Genomic DNA, 14904 nt, shown 5'->3' on the forward strand with positions numbered 1-14904 from the left:
TCCTTTATATATCTAGAGCACAGATTCAGCAGCGCTGCACAGAGCTTCCAAATCAGTGAGGATCTACACTTTATCGATTCATCTTTAGGCCGGCACCACACAGGGCGCTTTGTCTGCGCTTGCAAACGCAAACGCAGACAAAGTCGCGCCCACCGGGGCGGGCCTCGGCCCGATCGCATCGGCGTTTCTACGGAAACGCCTGCGATCGGGAACGAGCCGCCGGTGTTTTGCGTTAATTTAACGCGAAACACCGGCGGCTCGTTCCCGATCGCAGGCGTTTCCATAGAAACGCCGATGCGATCGGGCCGAGGCCCGCCCCGGTGGGCGCGACTTTGTCTGCGTTTGCGTTTGCAAGCGCAGACAAAGCGCCCTGTGTGGCGCCGGCCTTAGGCTACATTCACACGGACGTATGAAAACGGCCGTATCCGTACCGTACCGTACCGTTTTTTACGGATTACATACGGCCACATTCATTTCAATGGACAATACGTCTGACCATTTATATTGCCATTGTTAAATCCGTTCCGTACCGTATACTGGCCGTATAAAAATAAAGAGCATGTCCTATTTTCTCCCGTATTTCAGTTCCGTATGCACTAGAAGTCTATGGGGACGTATAAAATACGGGTTACATACGTGCTGCATACGGATGAAAAACGTCACATATATACGGCCCGTAAATACGGGACTGGAGAAATCATACGGTCGTGTGAATGTAGCCTTAGGCTTCATGTTCATCAATCATCAGAATCATCCGTTGTTCCAGAAGACTCAGGATCTTCTTGTGGTCTCTTCTCAGTGTGGATTCTGTAGTGTGAAGTCAGAGTATATCTCCTACAGAAGGTCTTCCCGCACTTGTCACATTTGTAGGGTTTCTCTCCGGTGTGTATCATCCAGTGGCGCACCAGGTGGGTCTTCCGTGTAAAGGCTTTCGGGCACTCGGTGCACTTGTGCGGCTTATCCCCGCTGTGAGTTAGTTGATGGATTTTAAGACCCGATATGTAAGTAAAACTCTGAGTACACAGGGTGCACTTGTACGGTTTCACCCCTGTGTGACATCTGTGATGGGTTGTAAGGTGGGACTTAGTCGCAAAAGTCTTCCCACACTCGGAACACTTGAAGGGCTTCTCCCCAGTGTGGAATCTGTGATGGATCTCCAGTTGTTTGTGATCACGAAAACTTTTAGAACATTCACGACATTTGTAGATGCGGCGCCTGGAGTGCAACTTTTTGTGCCTATTTAAATGACAACTTTGCTTAAATGATTTCCGACACACAGGGCAGATGTGACGGATCTTTCTATCTTCACCCTCCACAACATCATCAGGGTCATCATTCCCATCATTGGTAAAATCAACTTTCTTGCTGTCCACATTCTGGATATCTTCATCCACATTTAGATCATTTGCCAACTCCATAGTGAAACAGAGTCCAAAGTTTTCCTACAAAGGGTTAGAACTCAAGATTCTCCTGAGGTTTAGCTTCTCGGATCGTTGACTTCTCTTTTGGTGATCCAATTTGGCTTCTCAAGGTCATCTGGCTTCTCGGTCTAAAGTATATTCTCCATCCTATAGAAACCTTTCATTGTCGAAGGCTAGTGCTTTAGGGAGGGTTACAGTGCCGGCAGCCACCAGTGATCTCACTTCCTTATTAGGAATCGCCCCTAAAGTATAGAAAATAAAAATCAGGAAGGCAAAAAACATTCTGGTTCTGGACAGCTGAAGTACAGATGTGGTGGGTAGTAAACCACGATTCCCCTCTCTTGTATAACCTGGCATAGTATATACTGTATATTGAAGAAACACATATATAGGCACATTATAACCCTACTGAACGGACAATCTTAGTATTTTAAACATGTATAGTTATGTACTCTTTGTATTTATCAAGGGAAAAGAAAGAAAAGTATAATATGTTGTAAAGGATTAGGTCCGGGATCGTCGTCTCCTGGGGTAGATAGCCATAGTTCACCAGCACTCAAGCAATTCACAGTCCACACAGTGTGCAAATTGTGCCAGTTCTATTCGGGCTCTCCGGCACTTATTAAACTTCCTTACCTCACCCGGTGCTGGCCTACTGTCAGGCACCCCAAAGACTCATGGTATCTCATTTCACAAGTGCCTCGGCTCCCCAGACCATTGGCATGGCCACTCTCTTCTCCAGGGGGGACCATTGTGAGATGTTTGTACCAGGTTCTTATGCAGGACTTCCAGCTGAAGGCTAATTAAATTGATCCGACAGACCCAACTTTCCCAGGTCTGCCTTCTACTCAGCTTTTCCTTGGGCAAGATGCAAAATCTGCTTTAGTGGCAGCTCCCTTGCCCCTGTATAAAGAAGATGGTAGGTAACAGAAAGAAAATGATGGTTAAAAGAAAAAGCTAATGTTACTTTTAGTAATATCCTTCATGGGGAATTTGTAGCAATAAAAAGCAACATAGTCATCGAAAAATTAGCTATTTGAAAAACAAGTGAGGTTCTTATATAACAGTGATGGCGAAGCTTTTGGAGACAGAGTGCCCAAGCTACAACAAAAACACACATATGTCGCAAAGTGCCAACTTGCCAATTTAAGCAGTAACTTATTGATCCCTGCTGTATCACAGGTTTTAATCGTATTGGTGTCCTGACTTCACCAATACAATAGAAAGATGATGGAGAAAATTGTATTGTAGCTTTTCTCCAGGGTCCCCTGAAGAGGAAGAATCAGGGGACCCAGAGCAGGATCTCCAATGACAATCCATCTATCCACACCTTCTCGCTCCTCCTGTAGTTCTGGCAACCAAGAATGTTGCTTTAAAATAGCACTGCGCATGGCACTTTCTGGTCTGCATTGGACCACAGAAGAAAGTCTTGAGTCCTATCTGGCAAACTCTGTGTTGGGTTGAAGGCCTGGGTGCCCACAGCAAGGGTTCTGAGTGCCACCTCTGGCACCCGTGTCATAGGTTCGCCACCACTGTTATATAAGAACAAGCAACATAAACAAGGGACCTTGTAGAGGGGGGCACTCATACGCAGCACTAGGGTATGGGGCGGGCTTTGGGCTGATCCATGGAAACTGATCAGTAACCAGAACCCAGTGTTTTGCATTGTTTTGATGCAAGACACCAGGTTCTAGTTATCGAATGCATGCGTTTCAATAGAAACACATACACGATTGTGCCGAGGCCCGCACAATCACGTTGGTAAACGCAGTGCTAGTGCAACGTGTAAAAAAAAGTGTAGGTCCACTTTTTTCCTGTTAAAACTTGCCCAATAAATTAGCACTTTTATGTTGCAGTCACATACACGTGTAAGGGTGATGCCGTTTGGACTGTTTTAAAGTATGTGTTGTGTAAATTGCAAGAGCAAAAAGTTTTGGAGTTATGTGCGGGTGCGCTACAGACCGAATGAGGAGGTAAAGGGTATACAATGCTTAAATGGTATACAACAAAAATATAAAATGGATGGAATGAGATAAATTATGTGTATTTTTATTTGATACAGCAGTAAAAGAAATCCAATGGTAATGGTTACGCGTTTCGGGAAACACTCCCTTCGTCAGACCATAACTAAAACATATAATAAGAATATACAATAAAAAGGTTAAAATAAATTGCACTAAAATATTTGTAGGATAATGATCGGCAAACATAAAATGAGTAGTAAAGGATGAAGTATACTCGATCGTACTGAGCAGACAATATGTACAGGGAGTAGTGTGATAGGACTTATTGGAGATGCAGCAGGTAAAACTTAGCAGAAAGTGATAAAGTGGAGCCAATAATTAGGGAATGTATTAAGTGGCCAATCTCAAAGGAGACATGCACAGAAGAATAATATAATGTTACTGGATAGCTCCAAAGAGGTGTTGGTAATAATGGGAACATGTACTTACATGAAGATTGGATCGGCACGAGGAGGTGGTGCTGATTAGCTGGAAGCTAATGGACAGATTGTATTTATGGCGCTCGGGGACGCCGGCGCATGCGCGGTCGCCGCGGAACACTGGCGCATGCGCGGTCCCGACAGAATACTGGCGCATGCGCAGTGAGAGATAGTGAGTAGCGATGTGGATGAATATCTTGTAGAGTAGGAAGGAGATATACAGATATGCGCCTGAATGTGGGCAGTAAGGAGAAAAGGATGATGTCGCAAATAACAATGACAGAGAGTGTTCATAGAGGATAATACAACAATTGCATAAAAAATAATCAAATGATAGAATACATAAATAACAGCACTAGGATGACAGGCTGAATCATAAAAGGTATATATATATCAAAGTGAAACCAAAAGAAATATACAATGTCGATAATTGTAGAAAATTAAGATATACAATAAAAGTAGATATGTTATGTTTAATGAATATATTAACAAAGGTGAGAGAGGTCAAAAAATGTTTTCTAGGCTTTCATTAAGACCGGCTGGAGCCAAAGTCTGGAGCTTGTAAATCCAGTACATTTCACGTTTGGTATCACAGAAGCGGTACGATTGCTATCAGACACCAACTTTTACTCTAAACTCCCGAACAACCCTACAACTATTTTCAAAAAAGAACTTTACACCCTCATTGATGAAGGCACCACTCTAGGTGTTCTTTCCAAAAAAGAGGCCCTCTACCTCAAGGTAGAGGAACCTTCTATCCCTATTTTTTATTATTTGCCAAAAATCCACAAAAACTCCAAACAACCACCCGGTCGCCCTATTATTTCAGGCATTAATTCCCTCACAGCCAACCTGTCGCACTACGTAGATCTATTGTCATTGTCTATCTAATATGTCAAAAAATTAAAATCATTTACGCTAGACACCTCGGATCTCATTAGGCATGTCCTTACGTTACCCTGGGAAGACTCATATATATTCCTCACCATGGACATCTCGTCTCTTTATACTGTCATACCACACGATCTAGGGGTTAACGCTATCTCACACTTCCTTAGAAACGATCCCGACATGCCAAACATTCAGAGCAACTTTATTCTCACCGCCATCACATTCATTCTCTCTCATAATTATTTCTCTTTTCATGAACAAATCTATATTCAACAGCGGGGTACCGCTATGGGTAGCAAATTCGCCCCTAGTTACGCCAACCTTTACGTGGGCCTCTTCGAAGAACTAAATATCTTCTCCCATCCTAACTTCAACAAATGCGTAACCTATAAAAGGTACATCGATGATATTTTTATAATCTGGAATGGCAGTAAAGATGAAGCCCTAAGCTTCATAGAAAACATCAATGACAACAGCTGGGGCCTCACTTTTACCTCCAATCTGGCAGCCAATGAGATTGAATTTCTGGACGTTACTATTTTCCATACGAATCATCAAATTAATACTAAAACATTCTTCAAACCTGTAGATAGCAATAGCTACCTTGATTTTACCAGCAATCACTACAAAAAATGGAAAACAAACATTCCATATGGTCAATACAAACGAATAAGACGGAACTGTACCACAAACAAAGATTTTGAGGAACAAAGTAAAATTCTGAGTGACAGGTTCAAGGCAAAAGGCTATCCTCCTCCCTTAATTTCATCAGCACTCACTAAGGCCGGCACCCTTAGCCAAACAGATTGCCTTAAGACGAGAGATAAAACAACCAACAATCCCAACAATGATGTCAATTTCATCACCACTTTTTCAGATGACGGGGCAGCAATTAGGGGAGTGCTCAAGAAACACTGGGACTTACTCCTCCATGATCCCCACCTCAAAAACATCCTTCCAAACAACCCTAAGATCACTTTTAGAAGGCCGCGCACCCTGAAAAATATATTGGCCCCTAGTCGTTTACGCACCACCAAACAGAACACCACTTCTTCCTCCTTCTTTCCCAAAATGTTGGGTAGTTATAGGTGCGGCCATAAGCTATGCAAATGCTGCGAAACAATCAGGCACAGACAAACAACATTTAGATCTAACAACACTGGCGAGACTTTTCAGATTAACAATTTCTTGAATTGCAGTTCTAATTACGTCATTTATTTAATCGAGTGCAGTTGCAAACTTCAATATATTGGTCGAACCATCCAACCACTTAGAGAGCGTTTAAATAAACATAGAAGTAATATCTGCAACGGCTTCCTTTTACACAGTGTATCTCGACATGCTGCTCAACATCATCAACGTAATTATAGGGACTTCAACATCACCCCGATCGAATACATTTCCCCGTCCACTCCCCAGAGGTATAACCACCTTACCAAACGTGAAATGTACTGGATTTACAAGCTCCAGACTTTGGCTCCAGCCGGTCTTAATGAAAGCCTAAAAAACATTTTTTGACCTCTCTCACCTTTGTTAATATATTCATTAAACATAACATATCTACTTTTATTGTATATCTTAATTTTCTACAATTATCGACATTGTATATTTCTTTTGGTTTCACTTTGATATATATATACCTTTTATGATTCAGCCTGTCATCCTAGTGCTGTTATTTATGTATTCTATCATTTGATTATTTTTTATGCAATTGTTGTATTATCCTCTATGAACACTCTCTGTCATTGTTATTTGCGACATCATCCTTTTCTCCTTACTGCCCACATTCAGGTGCATATCTGTATATCTCCTTCCTACTCTACAAGATATTCATCCACATCGCTACTCACTATCTCTCACTGCGCATGCGCCAGTATTCTGTCGCGACCGCGCATGCGCCAGTGTTCCGCGGCGACCGCGCATGCGCCGGCGTCCCCGAGCGCCATAAATACAATCTGTCCATTAGCTTCCAGCTAATCAGCAGCACCTCCTCGTGCCGATCCAATCTTCATGTAAGTACATGTTCCCATTATTACCAACACCTCTTTGGAGCTATCCAGTAACATTATATTATTCTTCTGTGCATGTCTCCTTTGAGATTGGCCACTTAATACATTCCCTAATTATTGGCTCCACTTTATCACTTTCTGCTAAGTTTTACCTGCTGCATCTCCAATAAGTCCTATCACACTACTCCCTGTACATATTGTCTGCTCAGTACGATCGAGTATACTTCATCCTTTACTACTCATTTTATGTTTGCCGATCATTATCCTACAAATATTTTAGTGCAATTTATTTTAACCTTTTTATTGTATATTCTTATTATATGTTTTAGTTATGGTCTGACGAAGGGAGTGTTTCCCGAAACGCGTAACCATTACCATTGGATTTCTTTTACTGCTGTATCAAATAAAAATACACATAATTTATCTCATTCCATCCATTTTATATTTTTGTTGTATACCATTTAAGCATTGTATACCCTTTACCTCCTCATTCGGTCTGTAGCGCACCCGCACATAACTCCAAAACTTTTTGCTCTTGCAATTTACACATTATTACGGTTTCCGTTGGATACCGGTCTTTGGAGTTAGTGGGAGCTGCTCAAGACACCAATATTGGAGACCTACCAAGGAGTGGATACGTTGATTTCCATCCTTCCCCACTGCACTTTTACAAGTGCTCAACAGGTGAGCACAATCTATACTTACCTCCTTTAACTTCTCCGACGATATCACGCGAGGCGCCGTCCTCCTTGTTGTCCTTTTTGTTCTCCTATTTTCGTTTTAAAGTATGTGTTTTCAGTCCGTTTTTAAAACGCATGCGTTTTTGAATGTTTCAAGACGTCCCGGAATATTATAAGCATAACAACCTGGAGACTCTGATATGCTCCATATAAATGTGATGATCTTATCTTTGAGCAATTACACCTTGTTTATTTTGCTTGTCTAAATATAATAAACTCACTTGTTTTTTAAATAGCAATTTTACTTGCAACATTTAGCGTCTACTATACTGCTTTGTATTGCTACAAATTCTCCATGAAGGATGTTACTAGAAGTATCATTTGTAGCCAGTATGGACGCTTGTAGAATAAGTGGATGCTTTTTCTTTTAATCATAATTTATTTCCTGATACCTACTGTAATGTATTTGGTTGTAAAAACATTTATTACCAAAAAAAAACCCAAAACACATGAAAACAGAGCAAAAGCAATAAAATTCCCAAAACAGAATACCGGATACAAAAAAACAGAAAAATCTGAGAACAGGCTGGCAGGAAAGCAGGATACCGGGGTCCTGCGTCATTGGCAGGATGCCAGGTCCCAGGACCAATGGCAGGAAGGCGAGGTAAGTAAAGTTCCAGCAAATGCAAACAGGCGTACATTGCCAAAATCTAGTCCAGTCAAGCCTAAGCCCAAAACAGGTAGAGGGAGTCCCCGGGTTACGTACAAGATAGGGTCCGGAGGTTTGTTCTTAAGTTGAATTTGTATGTAAGTCGAAACTGTATATTTTATAATTGTAGATCCAGACAAAAAAAAAATTGGCCCCAGTGACAATTGGAGTTTAAACATTTTTTGCTGTAATGGGACCAAGGATTATCAATAAAGCTTCATTACAGACACCTTACATCTGATCATTACAGCCTGGGACTAAACTAAAGCATTCAGAGAGTTCCACCAGATGTCAGAGCGGTCTGTCTGTAACTATGGGTTGTCTGTAAGTCGGGTGTCCTTAAAGGGAACCCGTCACCACTATTTTCACAAATACAGGTAGTGGCAGGTTCCCATAGAGCTCTAATAACTATCTGACACCCTGCTTTTAGCTAAAAATTGTTCCCCTCAGATCCCCATAAAATCAGAGTTATAATCTTGCCTGGTATCTATGCAGCTTTGGAGCTAGTCCACGGGGGCGTGGCCTAATGTCATGTGACCAGGGTGACATCTCAAAGGTCCTTGAGCTACTTAATATGAAAACTATACCCCATGTACATATCTGACCACATAAAACCATCACAGCAGCCTCCATGGACTTCTACTCCTCTCCATGCAGGCTGCTGTGATTTCATGTGATAAAATATGCTGTGATTTCATGACATATATGCTTAGTGTACAGCTCCTAATGCTACAAAAGCTATAGGACCTGCGATGATGTCACCCTGGTCACATGACATTATAGCAGCATACAGAGATAGGGATGGGGAGGAGCTGCTGGATTCAGCCCGAGGAGGCCACGCCCACCTGGACTACATGTAGCCATGCTTAGTTACCAGATAAAACTATAAAGTTGAATATATGGGAATCTCAGGGGCATAATTTTTAGCTACAAGCAGGGTGTCAAATAGTTATTAGAGCTCTATAGGAACCTGTCACTAGCTGTATTTGTGAAAATAGTGGTGACGGGTTCCCTTTAAGTACAGGACCGTCTGTATAGTAAATACTGATCTTCCCGGAGACACTAGTGCCCCAGCCTTTCATCAACCCCGGGTCCATACCCTCCGCACCTGAAACAGCTCTGATCAATATTACCAGCAACCCAGCTTTCCAAAGACAAAGGAAAGCTGGGTGTTCACAAGCCTGCACCTTCTTTATACATATACAGGCGGTCCCCTACTTAAGAACACCCGACTTACAGACAACCCCTAGTTACAAACGGAGCACTGGATGTTGGTAATTCACTGTACTTTAGCCTTAATCAGTTGTAGGAGTTATCAGAGGTGTCTGTAATGAAGCTTTATTGATAATCCTGGTTCTTATGACAATCCAACAATTTTAAAATCCAATTGTCACAAAGACCAAAAAACATTATGGCTGGGGTTACAATTATAAAATATTCAGTTCCGATTTACATACAAATTCAACTTAAGAACCAACCTACGGAACCTATCTTGTACATAACCCGGGAACTGTCTGTATATAGAAATAGTGCCATGTTTTACTTATCGAATATTATAGTATATATTTTGTTTAAAATATAAATTAGATGAAATAAAAATATTAAAAAAATTATATTTAACGTAAAAAAAAATTGGTTATTCCTGATGATTTAATCTAAATCTACCCTCAAAACCCATTACTCATAGATCCAGGCACCAGGAATGTGGTAATCTCCTTATATTTGTTATCCATGGCCTCCTTCTTTCTAAAATCAGCATTTATAATGATACAAATGAGGAACCAGAGCCCCTCCGTGCGGAAGAGTCACAGACTGTTACAATGAGCAGAACATATCTCACCATCACCTTTCACTCTTCCTCCTCTCTCTACCTGTGTAATCTTGCAACTGCAGGAAGTGCAAGGGGAGGGGAGACTTTTTGCTCATTGTAACACCCTGTCAATATGTAGCATGGAGGGGCTCTGGTAACACCCCCAGGAGCCCTTCTGACTCAATAGCATACTTTTTAGAAGGAAGGAGTCCATGGATAACAAATCTAAGAACATACCACAGTCCCCGCGCCTGGAGCTATGAGTAATGTCCCTGGTTTATCATGATGGATTGTGATGACAGATTAACGTTAAACCTGTCACATTTCTTGTATTTAACTTCTATGTAAATATTACATTCAGTATAACCGATTATAAAGGTAATATATTCCGGATATATATGATATGGATGTGACTGCAAGCGTGTTATTTATTCCACTTGCTCCGGAACTCACCTTTTGTGCAGCGCAGCGTAATCTGTGAGCGCTATATAAATAAAATAATTATTATTATATAAAAATAGCTATAAATTACATCCCAAAACAGACATGCACCCCAGGTATACGCTACCACCCTCAGATATTAAGGCTAATAGGTTTCCAGCACACACCCAATTCCTGCTCCCCAGCACCCACATGGCAAGACTCTCTTAAAGGCAATGGATCAGCAGATCTTACAGGGACTTAAATTATCATAAACACAAAAATGCTCAAAATAGATAAAATAAAATGACCTACAAGAGTTACCAAAAATGGGAGAAAGGAACATATGATCCCACACTTACGAGCTGCAGTCCTCCAGATCCTTGGGTGTAGGAGGTAATGGGGTGTAGACTTGGCCGCCTGCACAATGTGCGACACAGGACTGGGAAATGCCATGGCGAGGGGAAGGAGTACAGAACAGATTGATTGCCCAGTCCAGGTGGGTCGGGGGAAGGAGTTGACCATTTGTTCTTCCCCTGAAGCTTGTACAAGAACGGCTTCGTTGTCAGCTCAGGATAACAGCTGTTATACCATCATAAAACCCCCTGGACTCATCTTATTTTGTAGCTATATATATATATATATATATATAGAAAGGAAAGTCCAAGCAGCACAGCCATTATCCCAGGAAAAAACATATAATGATTGTGAGCAAAGCCGTAATGGGTCCGGGCAAAGGAAAGGATCCTCCAAATAATAAATGATGGATGAAAAGGCAGCACAAAAAAAATGAAAGTGAAAAAAACGGTGGTTTTAATCCATAAAAGACGACGTTTCGGCTCGTATACACGTGAGCCTTTCTCAATATATATACACACAGGCAGTCCCCGGGTTTAGGTTTGTTCTTAAGTCGGAACTGTATATTTTATCATTGTAGATCCAGACCAAAAAAAAAAATTCCCAGTTACAATTGGAGTTTCTGAAGTTTTTGCTGTAATTGGACCAAGAGTTATAAATAAAGCTTCATTACAGACACTTTACAGCTGATCATTGCAGCCTGGGACTATAGTAACATCCAGAGGTCACAGTGGGCAGAGGGGTCCGTCTGTAACTAGGGGTCGTCTGTAAGTCGGATGTCCTTAAGTAGGGGACTGCATGTATGTGTGTATATTATATATATACCACCACCACTATCAAAGCAAAGCCGAGCCCTCTCCATAGCCGGTAAGTCTTTGCTGCATATTGCTAGCACCGATCGCGGGTATTTTCACAGCGATGGCTGCCGGCAAAGCTGCCGGCAGCCTCAAAAAGATAGCGGCGCATGGGCGCAGCCATCTTACCTGGGATCCGTCTCCATGATAGCCTCGGGTCTTCCGAAGACCCGAGGCTATTTCGTTTTAACCCCTTCAATACAATGAATGAGGAGGAAAATCCCCATATACTGCCATACTGTAGTATGGCAGTATATGATAGGATCGGTCAGACAACCTAGGGTTAAAGTACCCTAGGGAGTCTGAAAAATAGTATAAATAAAAATTTAAAAAAAGTAAAAAAAAAAAATTATAATAAAAAAACCTAAAATGTCAAATCACCCCCCTTTCCCTAGAACTGACATAAATATAAATAAACAGTAAAAATCATAAACACATCAGGTATCGACGCGTCCAAAAATGCCCGATCTATCAAAATATGATAACGGTTCTTCAATGTGTTTAACCCCGTAACGGAAAATAGCGCCCAAAGTCGAAAATGGCACTTTTTTGCCACTTTGAAAAATATAAAAAAATCTATAAAAAGTGATCAAAAGGTCGTACAGTCCTAAAAATTATATCATTGAAAATATTATCAAATTTCACAAAAAAATGACACCACCCGCAGCTCCGTACACCAAAGTATTAAAAAGTTATTAGCGCCAGAAGTTGGCAAAATCAAAAAAATTATTTTTGTACAGGAGGTTTTCATTTTTGTAAATGTATGAAAACATTATAAAACCTATACAAATTTGGTATCCCCTTAATCGTACTGACCCAAAGAATAAAGTAGACATGTCATTTGGGGCGCTCAGTGAAAGACGTAATATCCAAGCCCACAAGAAAATGGCGCAAATGCGTTTTTTCACCATTTTCATTGCATTTGGAATTTTTTTCCCGCTTCTGAGTACATGGCATGGAATATTTAATAAAATAAAAATTTAAGGTACAGTATGGTAACATTTACAGTAAAATGGACGATGGTAATGTTGTTGTTGTATGCCTTATGTTTATGAGCGACAGTTTTCCTGCTATATACCTGCATGTCATAAGAATTTAAATTAAAAAAAGGACCATGTTAAATTCAAATCTGTTTTTTTTTTAATTTTTACCGGTGTTTTGTATGCGTTGGAAAAGGGGTAGTCTTATACGGTGAATATATCTTAAACTCTATATTTTAAACAGGAAAGTAGGGGGGTCGTCTTATACACCAGGTCGTCTTATACGCAGGAATATACGGTATGTACATGAACATGGCTAAGCTTCCATATTGTCTGCTATAGAGGTGTTATCATCTTTACCCCAGTTGTTGCACAATTATCCAGGCCTCATGATACTTGTAGAAGGCAAAGGACATTTCATGATGTTATTGAGGTACCCAATGTCTCCTGTTTAGGTCTAACTTGAGAACTGAATAATTCCAGATGTCCGAACCACAAGATATTGCCAATATGCTATCATGTGTAATGATGTAATCAGCCGCGTATCGTTATATACATTGTACCACCCATTACCACCCATAACTCCCATCATATGTATTAATAAAGATTTTTGGGTGAGGTCTTTGAAAATCTTCCTTAAGATACCCGTTTCTTTATTGTCGGCGTTGCACAGAGTAATGCTCAACAGGTAGATTAAATTAACAATTAGGTTGAAATTGAACTGCCCAATTTCCATCTGGCCATGCAGGGGGTCAGGAGATACAATTACAGGCAGTCCCCGGGTTACATACAAGATAGGGTCTGCAGGTTTGTTCTTAAGTTGAGTTTGTATGTAAGTCGGAACTGTATATTTTATCATTGTAATCCCAGCAAGAACTTTTTTGGTCTCTGTGACAATTGGATTTTAAATATGTTGGGTTGTCATAAGAACCGGGATTAACACTAAATCTTCATTACAGACACCTGTGATAACTGTTACAGCTGATCATTGTAGCCTAGGACTAAAGTACAGTAACTTACCAATATCCAGAGGTCCGTTTGTAACTAGGGGTCGTATGTAAGTCGAGTGTTCTTAAGTAGGGGACTGCCTGTACTTGAATTCTCGCTAGTTGACATTTCCAGTGTAATTTAGTATTAGATGTTCTTTGATTTCATAAATATTCTCTGCCTTAGAAGTTATACCTATCCACACATCATTTTTATGTGCTCCTGTTTGACTTGTAAGGGTTATTAAGTCTATTAGGTTCTATAAAAGAAACCCCCCTGAATTGGATAAGCTTTTGTGCTTGAAAAAAACACTCCCCTGGCTGCTGATTGACAGCTACCTTTCGGGTTGCACAGCCAAGCCAGTCAGCTGCTGGGGGCGGCATCCAAGAACTCCTTTATACAATTACCCAGTTCTGATAATTGTTGGTTAATTAGGGTTCTGACGCTTCTCCTGCCTTTTGCTATTCTATGTATCTTCGCTTGTCTGCCTATTATCTGTTGTTTTGTCCCTCTGCATCTTGTCATCTTTCCCGTGCAGTCAGTGTATGGATCGTCAAGCAGAAGTCCCTCACCACTAGGGTTTGCCAGACTTGTTAGCTAGGTGACCTAACTGCATCCCTTTCTCTATCAAAACAGTCCCTGGTTCCTAGGATATTACTAGATAAACCTTTTATGATTTTGGGTCTCGGATCTAATTATTTTATAATGTCTGGAGTATGGATTTGTTAGCTGTTAACTAAATATCCAACTCAAATTCAGCCACAGATTAATTTAAATTGATCTTCTATATGGGAGTTGGGTCTTTCAGAACACAAATCAACTTAGTCATCTTACCTGGCATACAGCCAGATAGATCTGAAGGGGGCGAGTCCTGCTCGGCTTGGTGAATGCCTTCTTCTCACCATTCAGAACGTCATGTCATGTGACCAGGGTGATGTCATCTAAGGTCTTTTACCCACAAACATTTGCAAAATGTACCCCATGTATGTATCTGATCACATGAAATCACAACATGCCTCCATGGACTACTCCTCCCCATCCCATAGAGGCTGTTTTGTTTTCATGTAATCAGATAAATGGGATGGATTTTTCAAATGTTAGTGGGTAAATGACATCACCCTGGTCACATGACATAAAGTGCTGAATGGTAAGAAGAAGGCATTCACTAAGCCGAGCAGGACTCGACCCTTCAGATCTGGTGAAGAGGGCATTAGGAGGAGCTACCGGACTGTATGCCAGGTAAGATAATGAAGTTAACAACTTTTATGGGAATGTGAGGGAAACTATTTTTAGCTAAAAAGAAGAGTGGCATTTAGTTAATAGGGACCTATGTTAGTGCCACC

The 14904-nt window shown here is 40.9% G+C and overlaps 1 protein-coding gene across 1 annotated transcript in view; it reads right to left on the reverse strand.

Annotated features, from left to right (window-relative positions):
* The window catches only part of LOC140077057 (uncharacterized), a 24853-nt gene continuing 9949 nt past the window's right edge, over positions 1-14904 (reverse strand). The window contains exons 2-3 of the mRNA XM_072123915.1: positions 726-1663; positions 1-88 (exon numbers count right to left, since the gene is read on the reverse strand). Coding sequence (XP_071980016.1) covers positions 738-1418 — 681 coding nt within the window. The 5' untranslated portion in view covers positions 1419-1663 and the 3' untranslated portion in view covers positions 1-88; positions 726-737. The remainder of the gene's footprint in view (positions 89-725; positions 1664-14904) is intronic.

The sequence above is a fragment of the Engystomops pustulosus genome, chromosome 9 (genome assembly GCF_040894005.1).
Source record: "Engystomops pustulosus chromosome 9, aEngPut4.maternal, whole genome shotgun sequence".
Lineage (NCBI taxonomy): Eukaryota > Metazoa > Chordata > Amphibia > Anura > Leptodactylidae > Engystomops > Engystomops pustulosus.